We start from the raw sequence: 25,658 nt of genomic DNA, 5'->3' as shown, positions 1-25,658 counted from the left end.
ATGGGGAGGGGTGATTCTGGTAGGGGCATGAGGAGAAGAGATTGAGATGGGGGAGGGGGTGCCACGAGGAGAGGAGATTGAGGTGGGGGAGGTGGGGGCATGGGGAGGGGAGGCTGAAGTATGGGGGTGGGAATGGGTGGTGTTGGGTGGTGGGGAGGTTTGGCATGAGAAGAGGAGATTGAGGTGGGGACATGAGGAGGGGAGATTGAGCTGGGGAGGGCATGAGGTGGGGGAGGGCATGAGGGGAGAGGGCATGGGGGGGTGGGAGCATGAGGAGGGAAGACTAAGGTGCGGGACATAAGGAGGGAAGATTGAACTGTGTAGCTTTTGGCCAGCGGAATCAGGCCACAATTCTTTCCACAAATATAACTTGTGTACATGTAGCCAACACACTTGTACATATTTAAGGTTGCCCATAGAAAAAGGAGCTATACTGAAGTGTAAGGTTGCCCAGACAAACGGGCTATATTGACATGTAGGGTTCCCCATACAAACAGGGGCTATATTGACATGTAAGGTTGACCACACAAACAGGGCAATATTGACGTGTAGGGTTCCCCATACAAACAGGGCAATATTGACGTGTAGGGTTCCCCATACAAACAGGGCAATATTGACGTGTAGGGTTCCCCCTACAAACAGGGGCTATATTGACCTGTATGACTCAGTTATTGCTACAAAGCCTCTCAGGACTTGATGCCTGTGCAGTTTGACAGAAGAACAAGTGCATCAACTACGTCATGGTAACATCAATATCCTGATCAAAGGGATAAAGCTGAAGTCCGTGCTCACGAAGTTCAGATTTCATCACTTGATAGAATCTTCCAATAAGAACAAAAGCACTCATGAGAACGTCAACATTTCCACAGGGTCAGTCCATACCGATCAGAGAGCAGAATCCGAACCCAAGGGAGCTAAAGTTTAGGAATGTCATCAAGACTATCTTTATCTGTATCATTTAGCCCTGCTTTTATTTTTTTAATCTGATTGGCAATTGTACTCAAGAATCACACCATGAGCCGGACACATTAGAAAGAGGCCCGTGTCATTGAGCCACACTGGCAGGCTGTCCACCTTGGCCATGGAGGTCCAACCCTGCTTTCAAGATCTACCCATCTTGACACTGGAGTAGCTCTTTAAATAGATTACACAGCTCTAGACATGTTTATAACCATATTTAACCACCTAAAACAGCTCCATAGTTTGATGTGAACTTTACACTGGAATCTTAACATGCACTTGATACATGAACCTTTTCCTAGTTTTAATTTGAAGAAGAATTCCACATGACAAGAAACTTTCAGTTATTACAAATGGCGATAGTCATGAGTTTAGGTCATGCTTTTAGGTATGCCTTTACTTCAAATGTCACATAAAAACACTTCAGAGAAATTGAAAACTTGTCTGTCCATAGATCTGAAACCTCACAATTTCAAGATAAAACTTGCAACAAGGTAGTCAAACAGTTTGCCTGATGCATGTGAGTGGAAGGGAAACTGGGCACGTAGTAGACAAACAACACTGAATAGAGATGACTCACACCTAGGGAAGAGCTCATATGTCGGAACGGCAAAATCGGACGAGGTTGCGTACTGAGGTAGGATCCATGCCCTTTGTGTCCAATCCCTTGGAACAGACAGTTGGCTATGTAGGCATAATCGGCGGGTTCGAACGATCGGATACATGCATGGGATGTGGCTTGATAGGAGACAAGTCATTCTCAAACGACCAATCGCAAACGAGCCAAATCTGAACCTACGACTGTCTTGTCAAGTCGACGGAGATTATAGTCCAAGGCATTTTACACGTCCCATAAAAAAATATTTAGGTGAAAGGGAAGCATTTGCGGACTGAAACATCCCAACTAGACACTTGGTTTTAAATGTCTGTGATTTGTCAAACCTGAACATGGTGTTGGCAGGTGGGGAAATTGATGTATGCGTAGAAATACACCCATCACAAGCTTCACATACATGTACTGGTACATTCCAACAATTTATAAATGATGTATTACTGTATATGGGATGCTCGGTCGCTGTGAGTCCAAGTCCAGCTCATGCTGGCTTCCTCTCCAGCCGTATGTGGGAAGGTGAAGGTCTGTCACCAACCTGCGGATTTTCGTGGGCTTCCCCCGGGCTCTGTCCGGTTTCCACCCACCATAATGCTGGCCGCCATCGTATCAGTGAAATATTCTTCAGTACAGCGTAAAACACAAATCAAATAAATAAATAAGTAAATGGGACGCTAACATTTCCTGAGAGAAAACAGTCACGTGTCTGTCACTGACAACTTAAAGAATTCAACATTGATCAATTATTTTATTTATTTTCAGTGACCGGCCCCTTGGAATAATCTGTTTGGTTTGGGCGGGAAAAATGATTCCCAGCTCAGTCCGAAGATGGTCTTTCTTCACACGTTGGCCTGTATTGAAGGGGTTCCTTTGGGGAGCCAATGTGGGCTATACCGCAATGCAATCACGCATTCAGATATAAAAAGATGGGGGGGATTAATAGCTGCAAATTTAGACTCACGTTTGAAATGTTTTGAATATTGAGATAATCCAAAAATCCAAACTGTACATCCAGCTTGTTGACCATACACTGAATTAAATCCTTGGACAGAGTTTTGTTTATTCACTTAGAGTGACAGAAACAGGGTCCACATGTAGGCCTATCCACTTCTGCATGTATGAAAAGAATCACCTTTTTGAGCCTCATTGTCAGCTACTGGAGGCAAACAGACTGGGCTGATGGGGACAGAATCTCTGGCCTGCGGTGAATGGGGAGAGAATTGTCCTTTGATGTGATTTGTGGTTTTTGTTTCCATTAGAAGATCTCTGCAAATCTAGTCTAGGTTTTCACTGAATTAACGAACAGCTCCACAGTGAATTATTTACAACTTTCTACAAACGGAATTAGTTTGTATATACACAAACTGATTATATTTATTTTCTTGTATCATAGGCATTTCAATGAAATAAAGCACCACGAAAAGGTTAAATTGGGTGTATTTCAATCATTTCATAACCATTGAAGATATCGTAAAATACATCTGTGGTCGATCGGTTCTGCAGTTGTCGTGATTGACAGGTCCCTTGATTTGCATATGCGCCGATGCCGCACTTGAATACTCGAACGCTTATATAGATTGATACCCCAATCTCCACACAATGAATGCTGCTATTAGATGTAAGGTGTAATAATGTCTGAGTGTACTGCTATACAAATTAATGGGGTGAAAATGAATTTTATGCCAGCCAGAGCCTACATTGTTTTGGAGATGGTTTTTTTTTATAATTCTTCTGGGCCTTTTGTGTGGTATAAGAATTCAAAGTGATCATACACTTGCGGTTTCATTTTGCGGAAAATCACATGCAAATACGTATTTACATGTGAGCCCAACATTGTTTAAAATACATAATCTTCGCGGCAAATTTACCAGCTTTTACAAGTATGGTTTGCTTCTTCAAGGGGCCGATGTCACGCTGGCAAGTGTATTTTTGTAGTTGTGTTGACAAGCTGGTACATGTTCACCCATTACGATATACCATCTGATTGGGCGAGACTTAAGACTTGGTTTGGGAAGCTGTAAAATATCATCCATGCTAACAGTGATTTTTTTTTTCAAAATCAGCTGAGAAAAGCAACTGTAAGACTTTGTACATGTTAGATCAGTAAACAGAGTTAAAGAGTATTTATTTATTTATTTGGTTTTTACGCTGTACTCAAGAATGTTTCACTTATACGAAGGCAGCCAGCATTATGGTGGCAGTAAACCGTGCAGAGCCCGGGGGAAACCCATGATCCATCCGCAGATTGCTGTCAGACCTTCCCACGTACGGCCAGAGAAGAAGCCAGCATGGGCTGGACTTAAACTCACAACGACCGCACTGGTGAGAGGCTCCTGGGTCATTACCCTGCGCTAGCACGCTAATCAACTGAACCACTGGGGCCACAAGTTAAAGTGTTCAGTTATGTGAATAGACTGTAACAAAAGCTGTTGTCCTCCTGGCTGAGTGAAGCTTCCAGCTGTTGGGCAGCCAATCTTCATACTTTAGCAGAAAGGCGACTTAGCTGGGAAGGGATAAGGGAGCAGTCCAGCTAATCAAAAGTACAACACAGCAGGCATATCCTGTAGCTCAAGGCATATCCAAGCACTGGACACCATCTGTTCTAGAGCAGACCGCTGTCCATTCTGACTTTTGAGCTATACCCCTAACATCTATCTCCTCCCACCCCTCCATTACAAACCCTCCATCAAACAAAAACATGGTACAAATCCCTGCTGATAAAAATTACAATCAATCAAAATTTGGAATCTTCCTGTTTAAATATTCCACAAAAGTATTTAATATTTTACCAAGGTGCTTTGGCAAACAGTCATGAAGTTAAAAAAAGATGTGTACGGCTTTCAATGCATGTATCCAGGCTGTAAAACTATAATCAGTACCTATCCAGAAAATTTTTATATTTTTTAAAATTATTTAGGTATCTTTCAAGAAAACCACAAATGTGACAATCCTGACACTCGACAAGCTGCTTGTGATTAAGTGATGATAGATGGGCAGTGTAATACAGCCATATCACTGTATTATGTACATGTCTATGATACTGAGCATACATCAGCTACCACCGTGACAGGGCCCACATTTACATGATGTGAGTGGGAGGGCTAGCCACCATACATCACAGGGCCCACGTGTACATGACTGTGAGTGGGAGGGGCTAGCCATGATACATCACAGGGCCAACATGTACATGACTGTGAGTGGGAGGGGCTAGCCGCCATACATCACAGGGCCCACATGCACATGTCTGTGAGTAGGAGGGGCTAGCCACCACACATGACTATGAGTGGGAGGGGCTAGCCACCATACATCACAGGGCCCACATGTACATGAGGGGCTAGCCATCATACATCACAGGGTACACATGTACATGACCCTGAGTGGGAGGGGCTAGCCATCATACATCACAGGGCCCACATGTACATGACTGTGAGTAGGAGGGGCTAGCCACCATACATCACAGGGCCCACATGTACATGACGGTGAGTGGGAGGGGCTAGCCACCATACATCACAGGGCCCACATGTCATGACTGTGAGTGGGAGGGGCTAGCCACCATGCATCACAGGGCCCACATGTACATGACTGTGAGTGTGAGGGGCTAGCCACCATACATCACAGGGCCCACGTTGACATGACTGTGAGTAGGAGGGGCTAGCCACCATACATCACAGGGCCCACATGTACATGACTGTGAGTTGGAGGGGCTAGCCATCATAGATCACAGGGCCCACATGTACATGACTGTGAGTAGGAGGGGCTAGCCACCATACATCACAAGGCCCACATCTACATGACTGTGAGTGGGAGGGGCTAGCCACCATACATCACAGGGCCCACATGTACATGACTGTGAGTGGGAGGAGCTAGCCACCATACATCACAGGGCCCGCGTCTACATGACTGTGAGTGGGAGGGGCTAGCTACCATAAATCACAGGGCCCAAGTGTACATGACTGTGAGTAGGAGGGGCTAGCCATCATACATCGCAGGGCAGATTGGTACATGAATGCGAGTGGGAGGGGTTAGCCACCATACATCACAGGGCCCACATGTACATGACTGTGAGTGGGAGGGGCTAGCCATGATACATCACAGGGCCTACATGCACATGACTGTGAGTGGGAGGGGCTAGCCACCATGCACCACGGGGCCCACATGCACATGTCTGTGAGTGGGAGGGGCTAGCCACCATACATCACAGGGCCGATGGGTACATGACTGCGAGTGGGAGGGCTTAGCCACCATATTTATATAGCCACCACTAGAATTTCTATATTTTCTAACTTAAATATAAGTGCATCATGGTGAGAGGAATCCAGGAAGAGCCTAGACGGAAACTATGGCAGCATTATGGTGGGAGGAAACTGGGCAGGGAAACCCACAAAAATCTGCAGATTGCTGGCAGACCTTCTCACATACGACTGAACTCACAGTGACTGATGAGAAGCTTCTAGTGTTCTGCTAGCAAACATACATACACATAGTATAGATAGATATAGATAGACATAGGTCATAGGAAACAGTTTAAAACATCATTAGTAGGGTGATAAATGCCCAAATAAACTGAACTTTTCATGGGCACCTTTCATAAGACTGTACTTAGACATAAACAATTGTGCTACAGTATAGGAACTAGACTTTCAGGTGCCAAAACTGAATGCTTTCCTAATATAAACTAAATTCTGTCAAGAAAAACACATCTAAATTTTTCAACATCTAATAATCCCTGGTAGGTAGTTCTTTGGATATATATGTACATTTGTTAGGATATTTGACACAAGTAAAAGACAAGGTAATACCCATGAGTTTAAAAGGGGGAATAACTGCAATTTTGATATGCTACAAAGATTCAGATGATTATGTCCCCTTGAAGGGAGACCCAATCCCACATTGAGGTGATTTACGTCTGAGATTATCATTTTCACTAATACAAAAGTTAAATAAATTTTGAATGTATTTTTTAAATCAGCAATCATTTACATCTCCAAATGCCTATTTATTTATGACTATTTGATCAACATCTGGGCTACACAATGCAAACTACAGAATTAAAAGTGGTTCTTGTATCCTTAAATCATACTTAACGCAATGGTGAGAGTTTAACGCCACATTGGCACTACTTCAGCCATCTATCTCAAGGTGGAACAGGAAGCAGAATCTGTATTACAATGCACACGGTGTTGTACATACCTCAGCCTGGTCCCTGTGATCCGCAGAGTAGACCAGGGAGCTTGCATACCCCTCGTACTGGGTGAACTGCTCAAAGCCCTTAATTAACACAGCCTCACTGTCTAGCATTCGCTCCGTGAACAACAAAGACGACAGCAGCTCCGGACACATGCTGAATCGTATCTCTTCCTGAAATAGAAATCAACAGACTTGTCATCATGTTGAAAATTCTTTCTTTGACTGTTTGTGGTATTATCAGCTTCAACACTGTTTCAGTTATATCCTTACAGTCTCACCTGGTTGTAGGCTAGTCCTTAGAACAACATACATGTGTCCTTGGTGCTGCCTCACTAGAATACATTCCACAAGACACAAGAAATCAGCGACTTAAAACCTCAAGTATACATACATACATTTGTACATACCAGAAGCGATGTCCCACCAAAACACTGTATGCAATCAGGCACCTGTTGATTAGGTTAACAATACGTTCAACGGTTTACTGCTTAAATTTTTCTTTGTTCCGAGTCCAATCCTGAGAATGCACCTTCGAGGGATTCGGTGCCGTACACAAGGGCTCAGCAGCGTCGGGTTACACAACAAACACCAATACAATTTGCAGAAATAGACAGGGGGACGGCATATTATTTACTTATTCATTTGATTGGTGCTTTACGTCACACTCAAGAATGCATCTAGCATTATGGTGGGAGGAAACAGGGCAGAGCCCAGGGTCCATATTATTGCGGGAGGTAAACGTACTGGACAGTATGTTATGTGACACACTTAATGTAGTTTGAAAGGTCATCTCTACTGAATATAATGTAAACATTGTCTTTACAATTGACAGTGGGTGAGAATACCACATCAACCATGCTATTACTCCAATTCATTAACCTTTTTGTACATGAAAAGGCATTTTTCAGTGCAATTTAGGCACATTTATGATTTATTTTTGGTGACAAAAGTACATTGTTGGATCGGCTAATTTCACGGCTTCTTAAAAAGTATGATTTTTCTCAGTCTACACACAATAATGCCTTCAGAACATGCTTGCAACAACATCTTGCAACCATGTGAAAAGGTTGAAGAATTGCAGGATATTTAATTCAAGGGAAACAACTCCACTGGACAAACTTTTGGTGGAACATACAGGTATAAAATTTTAACAACTGAAAAATTCATTTTTCATGAACCTTGTTTGCTTACGGTTCAACATCAACTATGAGATTATTTTTACTAATATTTCATTGTCATTAGACAGTATCATTGCTGTCATTTCTTGTGGCACTGGCCCAAGAATCACAAAGCTGTCTTGGACTTAAGAAGACTTTGTCCTAATCCGTGGTATATTCCTGAGCTTAGATTTAAACTTGAACATTAAGTTTCACTTTCATCTTGAAGGAATAAGAGAAGTGTTAACGGAAAAAATTCCTCAGATAAATCACAATTTGAATGAAGAAAAGTATTTTAAAGTTAAGACTAATTCTGAACTTAGTTGAAATGAGATGAATTAAGAAAGCCCAAACAGGTCATGAAGAAGATACATGTACCAGGCATAACAGCAAAAATGCAGTACAAGTCACGAAATGCAGTACAAGTCACGAAGTGCAGTACAAGTCATGAAGTGCAGTACATGTCACGCAAGTGTAGTACAAGTCATGAAGTGCAGTACAAGTCATGAAGTCCAGTACAAGTCACGAAGTCCAGTACAAGTCATGGAGTGCAGTACAAGTCACGAAGTCCAGTACAAGTCACGAAGTGCAGTACATGTCACAAAGTCCGTTACAAGTCACGAAGTGTAGTACAAGTCACAAAGTGTAGTACAAGTCACAAAGTGCAGTACAAGTCACGAAGTGTAGTACAAGTCACAAAGTCCAGTACAAGTCACAAAGTGTAGTACAAGTCACGAAGTCCAGTACAAGTCACGATGTGTTGTACAAGTCATGAAGTCCAGTACAAGTCACGAAGTGTAGTACAAGTCACAAAGTGTAGTACAAGTCACGAAGTGTAGTACAAGTCACGAAGTCCAGTACAAGTCACGATGTGTAGTACAAGTCACGATTTGTAGTACAAGTCATGAAGTGCAGTATACACAAGTGCACTAATCAACCAGCGCAAGTGCACTGATCACAAGTGCGCCAAAATCTACTTTGTTTTCCCAACAGATTCAACATAACCGGGATGGGCACTCTTAGTATTTCGCCAATTATTTGTGTCTATACACCACAACATGTGAAAGCATGTGTGTTACAAATAGATAAATAATGATGATCTAGCCCTGATATGGCCATATGTCAACCAGAGTTTAGCACTTGATCTAAAATTTTGACCACGACCAAATTTTGCCACATTGGGGCGGTTCTTCTGAGCTCAGAATGTGTTTCGAGGTTTGCTTGGAAGGCAGCATAATACTCTTCTGAAAAAAGTTGTAGCACCATAAGTTACATTTTATCACCTTTTATTTTTTCTTGATCTCCATAAATCCTCCAAAAAAGTTTGGCCTCCAAAATTCATAGAACAGATACAGGATGTCTATATACATGTACTTTCTATGAACTAGGGAACTTTTTCCGTCTGGAAAAAATGAAACTCACCTGAGCTCTGCCATGAAGGAGAACACCTCCACCTATAAAACTGTTAGAAAACGATATCTGAAACAAAAAGTACAAGTCTTTCATATTTCCCAGCAATGGTTTTGTACATGTTAAAGGCACGGAGGTTTGGTACCGAACAGAGGTGCAGAGGTTTTGTACGGGTTAGAGGTGTGGTGGTTTTGTACGGGTTAGAAGCGCAGACGTTTGTACGGGTTAGAGGCACACAAAATCCTACAGTCCTACAGATCCACAAAAGGGATCCTTCAACTACAATGAGGAAACATTAACTTAATAGGCCAAATGCCTTTTATTGCTTGAATTGTGGGTAACGGCATTAAATACATCGTGTATGGAGGATGGAAAAACAAAAATAAAGAAAAAGAACAAATTATTTTATGTTCATGACTTCTTCAAACAAACCAAGCCATTTTCCAGATAGAGATTGATAAATCTTTTGCATAAGCAGCGAGATGAATAAATGATCTTAAAACAGAGAAGAAAACACCTTCGAATTAGTTCTCCAGCTGTCTACCATTACTTTAACATTTTCCGTGGAATATTCCAAATACATCAGCTGAATCCAGTGCACACATGTTTATCCTCCAGAGACAGCCTGGACGGTAGTCACATCCGGTGTGTTGCCCAAGATACCACCCCAATTCTGAATTACTACAGGTAGGATGAAAGATCTTAAAGATGATGTATAGTGACAAGGATATTCTACATGGAGGACAGGCGGGTGCTGCGCTCCACTTGGCAGCTCGTGTTTGCTGGGGAATATTGGGTAATAAATGTGCCTGGTTAAAAAACTGGTTCACTCTTGTCTGTGGTACTGATCGAAAAACTGGCAAAACTAACTTTTTGTGATATTTCACTATGTGAACAAGAATGATAAAACCTTTAATTAAACTAAAGCCCAACAAAGGCAGCTCCTTTTGAGGTTTGAACCAGATTGGTGTAGGGGTTAGAGGCCCCATTGTTTTTACATGATGGAGGCACAGGTGTTTGTACAGGTTAGAGGCCCATGTGTTTGTACGGGTTAGAGGCCCAGGTGTTTGTACCGGTTAGAGGCCCAGGTGTTTGTACTGGTTAGAGGCCCAGGTGTTTGTACAGGTTAGAGGCCCAGGTGTTTGTATGGGTTAGAGGCCCAGGTGTTTGTACTGGATATTTTGTTCGGGTTTGGAGGCCAAGATATTTTGTACCTATTGGAGGCCCAAGCATTTTGGGCAGGTTAGAGGCCCAAGTGTTTTTTAACGGATTAGCAGCTGAGATCTTTTTGTACAGGTTAAAAGTGCAGATGTTTTTTTATGCCCCATCAGACAAAACACTCCACTTTTCATTGGACAACAACGATCACGTGGGGTACAGATACATTCTCGAATCCTGCAGACAGCATCAAATGTGTCTCCTGAATCTCCCTTTGTTGGGTTGTGAATACATCACTGAAGCGATTGAGCCTATTGCACTGAATTGGTGGGTCTTTGTAGCATAAACCCATTACATGGTTACTCGGTGATAGGATATGCAAATACATGGTGTCAATAATCCACATATTGAGCGTGGCTTATTAAGTGAGGATTACTGAGACCAAACACTTGCCTAACCATGTAACTAATAGTATGGGCGAGAGGCCCAGATGTTGTTGTACAGGTTAAGCCTAGGTGTTTTTGTACAGATTAGAGGCCTGGATGTTCTGTGCAGATTTTTGTACAGGTTGGAGGTGCGGGGGTTTTGTATGGTCAGAGGCGCAGAGGTTTTGTACGGGTTAGAAGCACGGAGGTTTGGTACCGGTCATAGGTGCAGAGATGTTGTACGAGTTAGAGGTGCGCTGGTTTTGTATGGGTTAGAGGAGCGGTGGTTTTGTACGGGTTAGAGGTGCAGAGGTTTGTATGGGTTGAAGGCACGGAGGTTTGGTACCGAACAGAGGTGCAGAGGTTTTGTACGGGTTAGAGGTGTGGTGGTTTTGTACGGGTTAGAAGCGCAGACGTTTGTACGGGTTAGAGGCACACAAAATCCTACAGTCCTACAGATCCACAAAAGGGATCCTTCAACTACAATGAGGAAACATTAACTTAATAGGCCAAATGCCTTTTATTGCTTGAATTGTGGGTAACGGCATTAAATACATCGTGTATGGAGGATGGAAAAACAAAAATAAAGAAAAAGAACAAATTATTTTATGTTCATGACTTCTTCAAACAAACCAAGCCATTTTCCAGATAGAGATTGATAAATCTTTTTATTGATTTGAAGGAAGAGAGTGAACATGGGTTTTTGATGCTTTCTCATTTATTTACTAGATTGTTTCTTTATCATGTCATAAGTGGTCAGTTGAATAGGATGAGAAATAGAGAGTGTTCAGAGTAAACCACCATTTAACCTTCAGCATCTACACATACCTCACAAACCTTTTGACTGACATGACTGTAGGCCTTTGATGATAGACAACATCCTAATCATATACTAGGACAGAATCATCTTGCACATGCATCTCATCGAATTCTCCCAAAAAATTTTTTTTCTATGTACCAGGTATGTAACAAGTGTTGTTAATAGGCTCAAAAGAAACTTTTTTGAATATGGTATTCAAGTAAATAAGAACACCAGAACTTAATTCTGCAACTGAAAGAAAACAATTAGTAAATAATTAAGTAGGCAAATACATGCAATGCACCTGCAAAGTGTCACATCCTGCTTTCTCTATAGACCCACTCTGATCCACCACAAGCTCGCATAGCTCTGTGTCACAATCCAGCCAGCTCTCCAGGCTAGGTATGTCTTCCTTATTCATCACCTGTAAAAACAAACAATAAACAACTTCGTGAACTTGTTGCACCCAAAATGTATATTGTTCGATTTTTGAAACAAAATTACACTGGCTTGATTGACCAACTCCAGGGCTTTTTACACAGTGTCGTTCATCAGCCTTGATAAAATATTTTTAATTTCAAAATGTCTCTACATAAACATCTTGTAAACATCAGAAAAGGTTGAGGTAACAGGGCTTGTGTCCATTCATGTACAATGCTGAAATCCTCATGTGTACAGTTACATGTACATTAGATAATCACGTGTACAGTTACATGTACATTAGATCATCACGTGTACAGTTACATGTACATTGGATCATCACATGTGCAGTTACATGTACATTGGATCATCACGTGTACAGTTACATGTACACTGGATCATCACGTGTAAAGTTACATGTACATTGGATCATCACGTGTAAAGTTACATGTACACTGGATCATCATGTGTAAAGTTACATGTACACTGGATCATCACGTGTAAAGTTACATGTACATTGGATCTGCTTGATACATTCAAACTGTTCATATACATGCACATACAGTACCCTTGCTGCTGTGATTTTGCTAGGCATATTATTGATTATCAACAGAAGAAACATTCACTTGTGGATACATTAACTAAATCTGCAAAGACTAATAACATTTTATTGATTTCATTGGCATTTTACGCCGTACTTAAGAATATTTCACGCATACCACGGTGCCCAGAAATTATGGTGACTGAGCCCTGGGGGGAACCCACATCTGCAGATGGTGGGCAGACGTTCCCACGTACGACTTGTGACCGCCTTGGTGGGAGGCTCCTGGATCAATGCACCACGCTAGCGTGCTAAACCCCTCAGCCACAGAGGCCCCACTTCAGACAATATGAAGCATTCTGAAGTACTGTGAAAGCAATACATCCAGATTGACCAGCCCAGAAATAAGCTTACAAAAAAGACCCAAGCAAAGCACAAGCAAAACAATTGTGGTTTTTTTTCTATATGTTCTCAGAACATCACTTTTTTCCATGCATTCATTCACACTTGAAACAATGTTGAGCTCTTTAACAAGATACAACGAAACGCAAGTGCAGCCTAGGCACATGCATCATCTGTTCAATGATATCCAATGATCGCGCTCTGTAACATGTCTGATCACTCAGCACCATTTTCCAGAAATCGCCAGAGCATAAACTGTGCAGCGACAGTTGTGTTGGGTCTAGACCCATGTTCTTTTTTGCTGTTCAACCCATCCGAGCCAGCAACAAAGTTTAGAAAAACAACCTTACTCATTACTTCTTACGTACAATTTCACTGTTTTATTTTTTATTTTTTTTGACCAAAGCTGCTAACAGTACTAACTATAAAAATGACTCCAACTTCACAATGGGGTACCGTCTCCACTTGTGTCCTGCAATTTAACCTCAGTCTTTATTCATTAATTGATGGAAGAAATTGAAAGATGCATTTATAGTTTTCAGTAGCTTCAAAATGCAAACCTCCACTTTGCCCTACATGCACTCTCTTGCATACTGCAAACACGGAGCTAATCACCCAGTGGCCATGAGTAATAATTTATTTACTTATTTACTTGATTGGTGTTTTATGCCGTACTCACTTCACGGCGAATATTTCACTTATACGACGGCGGCCAGCATTATGGTGGGCCTTACTTACTTGCTGGATGTCAAGTTATTTCTGGGCCTTACTTTACTTGTATGTCCAAGACCAAAACAGGACAAAAACAGCCATAATTTGGCAAAAATAAAGAAAGCCAGGCCAAAACTCACACTTAAACTGCGAAATATCATAGTGAAGTCATTCAATATACTGTTTCAATTCAATATGATGAACTGTTTTGAAAAAAAGACTGACAGATAAAGGAATAAACCTCTCGTCCCATCCGGCCTGTGAGCAGCATGAACTGGTAGGGGGGATGCTTATAATGTATATGTACTTATGAGGCAGACCAGGTGAACAATACTACCCAAATTGACATTATATATATGTGGCTTGTATATACCTGTACATGCACTCACAAACCTCCACACCTATACTGTAGAGGGTACTAAAACACGGTAAATACCCTAATGCCATTTCCAAATTAACTACCTAGCAAAATGCAATACAGATCAAGGCAAAAGCAACAACAACGACAAAGTACATGTACCTATTAACATGAACTAATCATTATGAAGGCATATACAGTACTGGTATTTCTGTCCCAGCTGGTATATAACATTTTTCGTTTAACAAAGATATTTTGGAATGACTATTAAACCAATGTCCCAGCCACAAATGGATATGTCCGGCAATATACAGTACAGGTGAGTACAGACACAGACCAACACTCACTTTTTAGTATAATACTGATGCATGATTAAGTCCAAACAGAGCAGCATCTATGCCCGCATAGTTCTGCCTAGTGAAGTTCTGTGAAACACCAGCCCCCTGCCTCTCACTACCAGTGGGCTCAACACGGAGCAATGGCCACGTATTGATTGGGTGGCACTAAAGAAACTCGGGCCAGGCACAAGAAAAACACGACCAACAATAGGAGCAGACCGTGTGGCCGAAAGTTAATCGCTAATCAATACACAGGCGGTCTTGAGGTCTTTTAGTATGCCAAACAGTGCAGCTGAAAGAGGTGATGGAAGACCGACTGAAAGTGGGACAACTACATCTATATGTCATGAGCTCAGGAATCCCAAATGTTGCAGATAAAAGAAGTGATAAAAGTCGGAGTGAAAGTGGGACAACTACTGTACATATATATGTCATGAGCTCAGAAGTGTCAAATGTTGCAGATGAAAGAGGTGATGAAAGTCAGTGAAAGAGGGACAATTTCTGTACATGTCATGAGCTTAGAATTGACAAATGATGCAGATGAAAGAGGTGATGAAAGTCGGAGTGAAAGTGGGACATCTATATGTATATGTCATGAGCTCAGAAGTGCCAAATGTTGCAGATGAAAGAGGTGATGAAAGTCTGAGTGAAAGTGGGACAACCACATGTACATGTACATGTCATGAGTTCATGAATGCCAAATGTTGCAGATGAAAGAGGTGATGAAAGTCGGAGTGAAAGTGGGACAACTACATGTACATGTATATGTCATGAGCTCAGGAATGCCAAATGTTGCAGATGAAAAAGGTCAAGTATGAATGGTGTAGCTGACTGGGGTGGTGGAAATCTGACCTCAAGAGAGCTGAATGACCTACATTTAGCTGGCAGAGATGGTGGAAATCTAGCTTCATGAGAACTTGAACTGAGATGAGTGAAGTTTGACCTCAAGTGAGCTGAACTGTATAGCTGACAGGTGGTAGAGATCTGACTTCAACAGAGCTGAATGGTGTACTTGACAGAGATGGTGGAAATCCAACCTCAAGAGAGTTAAACTGTGTAGCTGACAAGTTGTGAAGATCTGACTTCAAAATGGACTGAATGGTGTACCTGACAGAGATGGTGGAAATCCGACCTCAAGAGAGTTGAACTGTGTAGCTGACAGGTTGTGAAGATCTGACTTCAAAATGGACTGAATGGTGTACCTGACAGAGGTGGTGGAATCCGACCTTGAGAGAGCTGAACTGTGTAGCTGACAAGTTGTGAAGATCTGACTTCAAAATGGACTGAATGGTGTATCTGACAGAGGTGGTGGAATCCGACCTCAAGAGAGCTGAACTGTGTAGCTGACAGGTTGTGAAGATCTGAATTCAAAATGGACTGAATGGTGTATCTGACAGAGGTGGTGGAATCCGACCTCAAGAGAGGTGAACTGTGTAAATGACAGGTTGTGAAGATCTGACTTCAAAATGGACTGAATGGTGTTCCTGACAGAGGTGGTGGAATCCGACCTTGAGAGAGTTGAACTGTGTAGCTGACAAGTTGTGAAGATCTGACTTCAAAATGGACTGAATGGTGTATCTGACAGAGGTGGTGGAATCCGACCTCAAGAGAGCTGAACTGTGTAGCTGACAGGTTGTGAAGATCTGAATTCAAAATGGACTGAATGGTGTATCTGACAGAGGTGGTGGAATCCGACCTCGATACAGCTGAACTGTGTAGCTGACAGGTTGTGAAGATCTGACTTCAAAATGGACTGAATGGTGTTTCTGACAGAGGTGGTGGAATCCGACCCCAGGAGAGTTGAACGGTGTAGCTGACAGGTTGTGAAGATCTGACTTCAAAATGGACTGAATGGTGCTCCTGACAGAGGTGGTGGAATCTGACCTCAGGAGAGTTGAACTGTGTAGCTGACAGGTTGTGAAGATCTGACTTCAAAATGGACTGAATGGTGTGCCTGGGACAGGTTGTGGGATCCGACCTCAAGAAAGCTGAACTGTGTTAACTGAGTAACTTGAGTAACAATGGGATCACAAAGGATCACTTTTAAATGTGGGGAGTGTGATTAACCTATTTTATAATACAGAAGAACAGATAACATGTTTGTGTTCTTCACAAAATTGTAAATAGAGTTGTGTACCCTGTGCAGTCAATGATCAGAATTTTGTGTACTTGAATTTCCCATAGTAAGGAGGACTAGTCAATTTCCCACAGTGAGGAGGACTAGTCCATTTCCCATAGTAAGGAGGACTAGTCAATTTCCCACAGTGAGGTGGACTAGTCAATTTCCCAAAGTGAGGACTAGTCAATTTCCCACAGTGAGGAGGACTAGTCAATTTCCCACAGTGAGGAGGACTAGTCGATTTTCCACAGTGAGGAGGGCTAGGCAATTTCCCATAGTGAGGACAACTAGTCAATTTCCCACAGTGAGGAGGACTAGTCGATTTTCCACAGTGAGGAGGACTAGTCTAAATCAGCCTCAGCACTAATCACACTGAAAAACCTTTTACCAGAAAGTATAGGAGATGTTTATATGTAAGGAAATTGTTCTCTGCAGTTTATCAGACTTGAGCAAGCAATCAGGAGACTTTTATGTCAATAACATTTTTACAATTTTACAAACCACAAATGTTTGTAACCTAAAACCTATTTACAGTCCCTTTACAGTGAGTGCATTATTAGCATTCCCTGTATGTGCAAAGTCAAAAATAACAGCATTACAGTGAGTGCATTATCGCCTTAACCCACTGATATGCGAACTAAAAAACAATACTGACACAGCATTACAAGACAGCTTTCCCATCCCACTGCTATACAAGTACATGTATGTTCACTAAGTCAAACTTACATACCGATCTGATAAAATGGACAAAGAATGATTTTTGTCCAGTAAAATCCACAGAATGCATAAAATTTCAAAATGGAAGCACTTACTTGTCTGCTGAAAATTATGGAACCCTTTATTTCACCACCGATCTCTCGGAGTCGATCAAAGTAATGGAGAATGCCTCGCAATTTTGCTTGCTGAGATGAACTGAAACAGAAGAGTGTTACAATGAGTAATGGAGAATGCCTCGCAATTTTGCTTGCTGAGCTGAACTGAAACAGAAGAGTGTTACAATGAGTAATGGAGAATGCCTCGCAATTTTGCTTGCTGAGCTGAACTGAAACAGAGGAGTGTTACAATGAGTAATGGAGAATGCCTCGCAATTTTGCTTGCTGAGCTGAACTGAAACAGAGGAGTGTTACAATGAGTAATGGAGAATGCCTCGCAATTTTGCTTGCTGAGCTGAACTGAAACAGAAGAAGGATACAATGAGTAATGGCAGTAACAGACAACAGCAGTTTAATTATTCAGTGCTGAGATAGAAAACAAACTGGATGCATGTGATAGTAGAACTCTGATGTGCCTTAAGGTAAACAGAGAAAATTGAGCACTGTACATTGTGTAAAATGCCATACAGATTACCAGAACTGCTATATCATATCATGGATTTCGCATACATATTTTATTCATGCATTACAGTCCAATAATCTTCACAGAACAACTGAATTGTGCATGTACACGTAAATGGCCAATACAGCTTCCTTAGGAATAAACCAGATTGTGCATTAAATTACATTTGTGCGTGCTCAGTCTTCCAGGCACAAAGTGCACACCAACAAAGCATCCTGAACATAAATGAAGATGGACTTGCTGCAGGGGTACTAAGTCCTCTTCTACTCTCACGAGAACAGCGGGGCGTTGCAATAAATATGCCTCAACAACCAGACATTCCCATCAAAAGTATCATACTCAAGTACATTAACCTCAATTCCTTGAACTAGATTTTATAAACCACATCATCTTGACACCTTTATATCTGTACATATATACAGTATGACTTGTATGAGGCTTTTTATTGACACATAAAACCTAATGGAATTAGTAGGAGTTGAACTCTTGGATGTAAAAGCCTGTCCTTTAACTGTTTAAGAGCATGCATGGACTTGTCAGGCAACAACAGAGTGATGACAGAGAAACACAGTGGTAACTTCACTTGATGGCACATTGAGGTCTGTGTGCCAATTTAACATGATGAGGTACACAGAATATACACACAGAAGATAACTTAAACAGGATCCACTGGACAAACATTCTAAATTCTGCTCTTGGGTGGGTTGGTAGCTCAAATGTTACAAGAATAATAATGATACTCTGCTGGTAGTTTTGCCTAAACATGAATAATGCCAAGCTCAAATATAGTAATTAAATCCATAGAGTTGCCACAACATTCTGAACTGGCCTGTCACTCATGCTGCTGTTGTGATGGCCTCAATCAAAACCTATGCTGGACCTAGACAGCCAAGGAGTTTAGCGCACCAGCCCAGCACAATGACCCTGGAACCTCTTTCCAATGCAGTCACTATGAGTTTCAGCTCTTCCTGGCTTCCTCTCCGGTAGTGTGTGTACCAAGGAAGGTCTGTCAGCAACCTGCTGCTAGTTCTGGGGTCTGGTTTCCTCCCAAAATAATGTTGGCCCCAGTCATATAAGTGAAACATTCTTGAGTGCGGCGACAAAAACACCAATCAAATAAATAAATAAACAAAAACTGTGTCAGTATTGCGCACAATGTTGTGTTACACGGAATGTAAATGGACAAGCCACTCAATAAACTGGGCCACAGAAATGTAGTGTGGGGAAACTACATGTATGTGCTTTTGGTCTCCCTCAATATAAGCTTAATAACATCCCCAGGGGAATTGACTTGATATCGACTTGGTTCAGCATCTGTGGGGAAAAGAAGGTACACAACCCATGGCGCTGACAATGTAAAAAGCCAGCCCAAAGAACAGCCCAATGAGCAAACCCATAGTAGGATAATACGTATATCAATGGCATATCTTCCCAACCCATCATCAACATGATCACTGATCAATCCAAGCTATTATGCCGTATATGCTACAACTGCGTATTCCCACATACAGTAATCACTCCATCAGACAAGTGGGACATGCGCTTATAATCATCTTCATCAAAGGTAACACAGCTCTAATCGAACAAAGCCACGTTTTTAGGGTGGTAAAAATGGTATTAGAAACAAATACCTGTGCCAAAACCTTGCATTTCAACAGGCCTTATCAAATTTACGCAGTTGGCGTATCTATGTAAATGAGGTGACCAGAAGGCAATGATTAAGGGTACAGCTGCACAAAATGGAACCTGAATACCTGGTATTTGTTAAATTCAACAAGTTTCCCTTAATTATTCAAATTTGTGAATCTACAACAATTCCTTTTCTAATGTATGGCAGTAACGGACAGACATTACGCACAGAAAAAAGTAGTCTATAGTCTATACTACTCTATAAAGGCAGCATCTGCACCATCTTTGGCAACACTGCCAACAATGATATACATGTAGATAAGCAAAGCTACAGTAAATCCCTCAAAACCTGGTGTGGTGTGAAACCCCCAAAATTCATCACTTTTGGTTCATTAGTATTACGCCCCTGAGCAGAGTTTATACGCCTTACCTTTGCACGCTCACACTTGCGCATGTGACTCATGCAGTGTGATCATGACAACACTCTCTCTTCATCTACAAGCAGGCAGCTCACCGGAACGGCTCGATTTTCACCAATGAACTACGCGCGCCTAGCATGCAGTTTTGCTAACCCTACTTGAGAGCCATTCAGCACGGCCCACAGCTGCTACATGTACCATTAAGACCTAACTCCAAGACAGTCAGAGCTGAGCCGTAGAATGGTATATTGGCTTTGTGGAGGCGTGATGAATGTGATCATCTGACAGCACCGAGACGATCACTATGAAGAGCTCTGTGATCAACTTTCATCTGCAGCGAAGGTACTTTCAGAAGAGCACAGCGCAAATATATCTGCTCAGTTTGTCTGCTGTATTCCTGTATTGATTGCTATCATTCCCATCTTTCACCTCAACATACCCGCATCAAAAGAAGCCATGAAAACACTTTTGATCAAGCCAGTGTTGTATTGATTTGTGTATAATTTCACGTCAGTCTTTCATTAGTAAGTAGCAATTACTGTATCTGACCTAAGGTTTCACTCATGATTACATGTATACATTGATTGTATGGAAGTTCCTCATTTTGCAAGATTCTGAGAAATTCACTGGCCTTACAAAAAAGATGCTTTGATGTTAATTTTGAAGGTATGATAACATCCTACTGGGAAAATGTAAAATTCAGCACCAAAAGAAATGTTTTGACCTTTATTTGCCTGTATAATGGCTTATTTGGGGTGAATTTTTAGGTCAATACAGTAGGTTGTAGTTTGGCACTGATACTAGTCAGTAAGTACACATTATATCTGAATCTCAAATCAGTAAATCATACAGAACACATGTTATCTGCATCCTTGGGCACGTCACCTCTTGCCTCCTAATGATGAACACATGTAACAATGCCCCTATTGTGGCCAGACTAAGTATGAGGAGCATACTGATCAACGGATATATTACAGGTATATTGTATGCCCCAAACCATATTAGCTCAGATAGCTATTCAATGATCATACTATCTGCTGATGTACTGTATTAGGGCTGATTAATCTATCCTTTGTTACCTTAATGATGCCTATGTAAAATAAACAATACACGATACCCACCACAAACAATACATGATACCCACCACAAACAATACATGATACCCACCACAAAGAATACATGATACCCACCACAAAGAATACATAATACCCACCACAAACAATACATGATACCCACCACAAAAAATATATGATACCCACCACAAACAATACATGATACCCACCACAAACAATACACGATACCCACCATAAACAATACATTATACCCACCACAAACAATACATGATACCCACCACAAACAAACACCTGTGTTCATATGCTACAGTATGTTCCAACAACTACATACAGATGTATGAAAGGAAAACAAGCTCTGTTCCATTCAGTTCGAATACTTGTGCTCATGTCTGTCGATTGCTTCAGGGCTAGTAGTTGGCGCTTCAGTGTTGCGTGAAGTCAACTTTAAAAGGGCCCGGGGTCGGGTCATACATGCATGAAACACTTATCAAAATGGTACTTGCTGCTGCCTTGCTTGGGGCTCCGAAGTGAGAGGTTAGAGCAAGGAAATATAACTGGTTGGCCCAGTGTCAGCATAATGTGATTGGGTGGGGTGTCATGTCTGGTGTCTTTGGCATGATGCTTCTGTGGCGGCAGCACTTTGGCAGCAGGGACTCACCGTGCCACAAGAAGACACAATATATGTCCACACATGTAATGACTCCTTGTAATAATATTTTTATCTTTGAAGCATATTTTATTTTCCTTTATCCATTTGTTTATTTGATTGGTGTTTTATGCCATAATCAAGAATATTTCACTTATACAATGGCGGGCAGCATTATGATGGGAGGAGCTACTTACAATTTTCACATGGACTGCTGAAACTTAGAGATGCCTAGTTTAGTTACATGTACATCCGAAGGAGAAAGCTGAGAAGCTTCAACATACTTTTATATGTCAGGGCACATCTTAAACTGCATATTATCAAACCAAAACCAAGCCTTTCATGCCCTTTTAAGGACTGGTCTACCTATATATCATCAGAATGGATCAGCTCACCTGTGCAGGTACAGATAACAGTTAGACCCACTTCTATCTTATCTGTCCAGTCTGAGAATACTGTAAATCTCACCTGACCAAGTCAACAATAAATCAATCAAACCTGACCCTGTAGGAACTATGTACGATACTACTGTTTGTCTTTACTCTTGCACACTATTATATGGTCATCTGAATGAATGAATGATTATGGCTTAACTCCACATCGGCATTATTTCAGCCATATCGTGGCGATATGGTCTTCTGAAGTACATGTGTATATATATATATATATATATATATATATATATATATATATATATATATGTATATATATGTGTGTGTGTGTGTATGCTTAGGGTTTAACATTGTACTGCCATACAAAGTCCATCTTCTGATAACTTCCATGCTCTTATACCATGATGAGGTTAGGTATTAATCACACTTCAATTTGATTTACAGGGTGCACATTTTAATTCTGATGCTGTCTGCACTGAATAACTGTTCTAAATATGTGCTGGCTGCTGCATGTACCAAATGCAGGCTTATGAATGGTTCTTGTACTGGCTAAAAAAATATGTTAGCCGTGCTTTTAGAAGATCTAGTGTGAGAAGCAACCACCTGTTCCTTCTGCCAGAGATAACAGGACAGAGGCAGTGTGGGTGAGATACAGGGGCAGGGATAAGCTCTTCCCTAAAGGAATAAGGTTATTCCCACACTGACCACCCCATGGCCTGTACCAATACCACAGTGATCTGATTACATGCACAGGGGCATGTATGGATACCAATATGTCAGCTGTCTTAAACTGATTGGAAAGAACAGACATGAAACACAATGCGCTTTCAGCTTGACTAATGCTATTCAACCTTTACCAACCCTGTTCATATTACATGTAACACCACAGGGTTTGTCAGCTGCTCTGTCAATACTTTTCCCAGCAGCTCTCCAATTAGCCAGCCTTAGCAGTCAAATACTCAAGTCATTTGCAAGCCCTTCTACACCCTGAACATTTACCCAGAATTCAAGTGCATAGCATTTTCTCATACCTACATGTATCACTCCACTGTTGGCTTCATCAGACAAAGGCGGTGTGTAGACATGGTACACACTGGCTTATACTGTGACTTGGTTTGTACATTCAAGTACAACAGGCAACAGTAGAAAAATGGAGGGGGAGATAATTTCAAGTCTTGTTATTTGGTACAGTGTTCACATAGTTATGTCCCTTATTCCTTGTAACACCAACCTGTTCGTTCCTGGGACTCACTTTAACACATTGTCTACAGACTTTAATGGAACATTTACAAGCACCTCTAGTTCTATTTTCCTTGAATATTTTCGGTATTTAAATAATATATATGTACATATATTATCTCAAAAAGAAAACAACTTGGTCCTATACAAGGAATGGGTTTTTTAAGAAACACTTGGCATAAGAGGCTGAAGAAAGAGCAATGAAATGCAGGTACATGTATGTATATGTAAACAAAAAGATTTTGCCTTTTTTTCAGGTGAAATTTGCATGGCGACTCACCATGCAGTCCAGTAATTAAGTAGACTGATGTACTGACATCTGTCAAAACAACTTTGTTTGTTTGTAGGGGGGGGGGGGGGGGAGAGTCCGATTGAGGGGGGCATATTTTTTTTCCCCTCTTCATACGTTTATCTCCATGATGCTTAACCAAAGTTTCTACTACCAAAAGACAAACAAAGACACCCTCAAACACATCACAAACCTGTGATACGGTGGGTCAGAAATGACATAGCACTACACCTACTCCTTGAACAATATTAATAGTTATATGTACATGGTTACTCACTGATATGATATGCAAATATACATGTCAATAATATTCAATGGGGTAGCCCTCAAATTGGGCAAGCCTATATGATGGTTCCTGACACCATATATTTACATATCCTATCATTGAGTAATCAAAGACCCATCAATTCAGTGCTAAAGACAAAAAGATGTACAGTATAGGTAAATCACTTCAGTGATGTGATCCGCATTTTCACAAACACACACACAAGGAGATAACCCAGTCAGAAGACAGATACAGGATGACGAGAATATACAAGTCCCCCATGTGACCGATGTTGTCCAATGAAAAGAATATTATTTTGTTTGACACGGGCTAAATTTTATAACGCTGCTAAAACAATCAAATGCACAAAGTATACATGTATACTGCCTAGTGGTAAAAGGTAATGCAATACCAACAACAAGAGCTGGATTCCCTTTATCCCAGCTTACTTAATCTAATCAGCCTAAAGTCAATAAATATCTGGTCTCACTTTACATGCACAGATACCATGTACATGAATACAGGAAGGTGTCACAGGTCATTTCTGGCTGCCATTGACTGTCCACACCTGCCATTTACATTTCAATTTTACCAGGTAATTGTTTTACCTGTCGCATTAACTTTGATCTACATGTAGCTGGGAGTCTGACAAGCCTTATTTCCTCACCTGTCAATCAACATCCTTACAATGGCTCTTTAACGTTTCTCTTGAAGCTGGGAGCAGATAATTAGAAGCAGTCGGGTACTTCACACCTGACATTTAGGGAATCCCGATTAATTACTATGATGATTGGACTGATTATTTTGCTCATCAAAGGATTTGCAGGTAACACACTTTCCTCCAGTGATGGTACTGTGGGGGGGGGGGGGGGGGGGCTAATTGTATAGTAAGTGACTCAGGTTACAATAAAAGACATAAAAATTCACCCAAAAAGTGCTTTTCAGAAGCAAAATAATCCCACAACATATTAGACTTGTTGCTGAAACTAACACTTTCCCAGTAGAATATCACCCGAAAATTGAAACAAACTTCAACACACCTTTCTCAGAATCAGGGAACGTACATGTATGTAAGTTGAATAGAGCCATGGGTGAACTTTTACGCTGTTTACTGTACATTAACACTTCATCCAAGTGCCCCTTATAACAAGCTGGTCAGGATAGAAAACCAATAAGGATCAATACATAGAGAACAACATAAGCAGACAGCTTTGTTCTGATTTTAACGCACACTGTAAGTGATATATTTATTTATTGATTCACGCTTAATGATTTATTTATATATTTATTTAATTGGTACTTTATGCCATCCCCAAGAATATTTCACTCATAAGACATCCGTCAGCATTATGGTGGGAGGAAACCAGGCAGAACATGGGGGAAACCCATGACCATCCACAGGTTGCTGGCAGACGACTGATGCTTAATACCATACCCAAAAAAATGTCACTTATACAACTGCAGTCAGCTTTATGGGTGGAGGAAACTGGTGAGACGCAAATTACTGACAAACTTTTGCATGTACACGTATGACATTCAGGTGTGCAAACCATACTGGAGGAAGACAAGTGGCCTTTATCAGACATTAAACTGGGTAGACAGCGACACAAGCTTCACAGATAGCTTATTCTCACCATGGCAACCAAAATGCCCCCCATCTTTAATGTACCTGAAGATCGAAAGAAAAGCATCTTGAACATTTGACCATGACCGGCTCCCCGAGTCGGAATTTGTACAAGTATATACTCTACTGTTTCAATAGATAAAGGTGAATAT

The 25,658-nt window shown here is 41.2% G+C and overlaps 1 protein-coding gene across 3 annotated transcripts in view; it reads right to left on the bottom strand.

Moving 5' to 3' along the window:
- LOC135479023 (uncharacterized) overlaps positions 1-25,658 on the bottom strand; it is a 63,077-nt gene that overhangs the window by 13,931 nt on the left and 23,488 nt on the right. For all 3 annotated transcript variants that reach the window (XM_064758726.1, XM_064758728.1, XM_064758727.1), the window contains exons 4-7: positions 17,408-17,507; positions 12,011-12,130; positions 9,337-9,393; positions 6,761-6,928 (exon numbers count right to left, since the gene is read on the bottom strand). In XM_064758726.1, coding sequence (XP_064614796.1) covers positions 6,761-6,928; positions 9,337-9,393; positions 12,011-12,130; positions 17,408-17,507 — 445 coding nt within the window. The remainder of the gene's footprint in view (positions 1-6,760; positions 6,929-9,336; positions 9,394-12,010; positions 12,131-17,407; positions 17,508-25,658) is intronic.

The sequence above is a fragment of the Liolophura sinensis genome, chromosome 12, assembly GCF_032854445.1.
Source record: "Liolophura sinensis isolate JHLJ2023 chromosome 12, CUHK_Ljap_v2, whole genome shotgun sequence".
NCBI lineage: Eukaryota > Metazoa > Mollusca > Polyplacophora > Chitonida > Chitonidae > Liolophura > Liolophura sinensis.
This window is presented reverse-complemented; position numbering and strand designations above follow the sequence as displayed.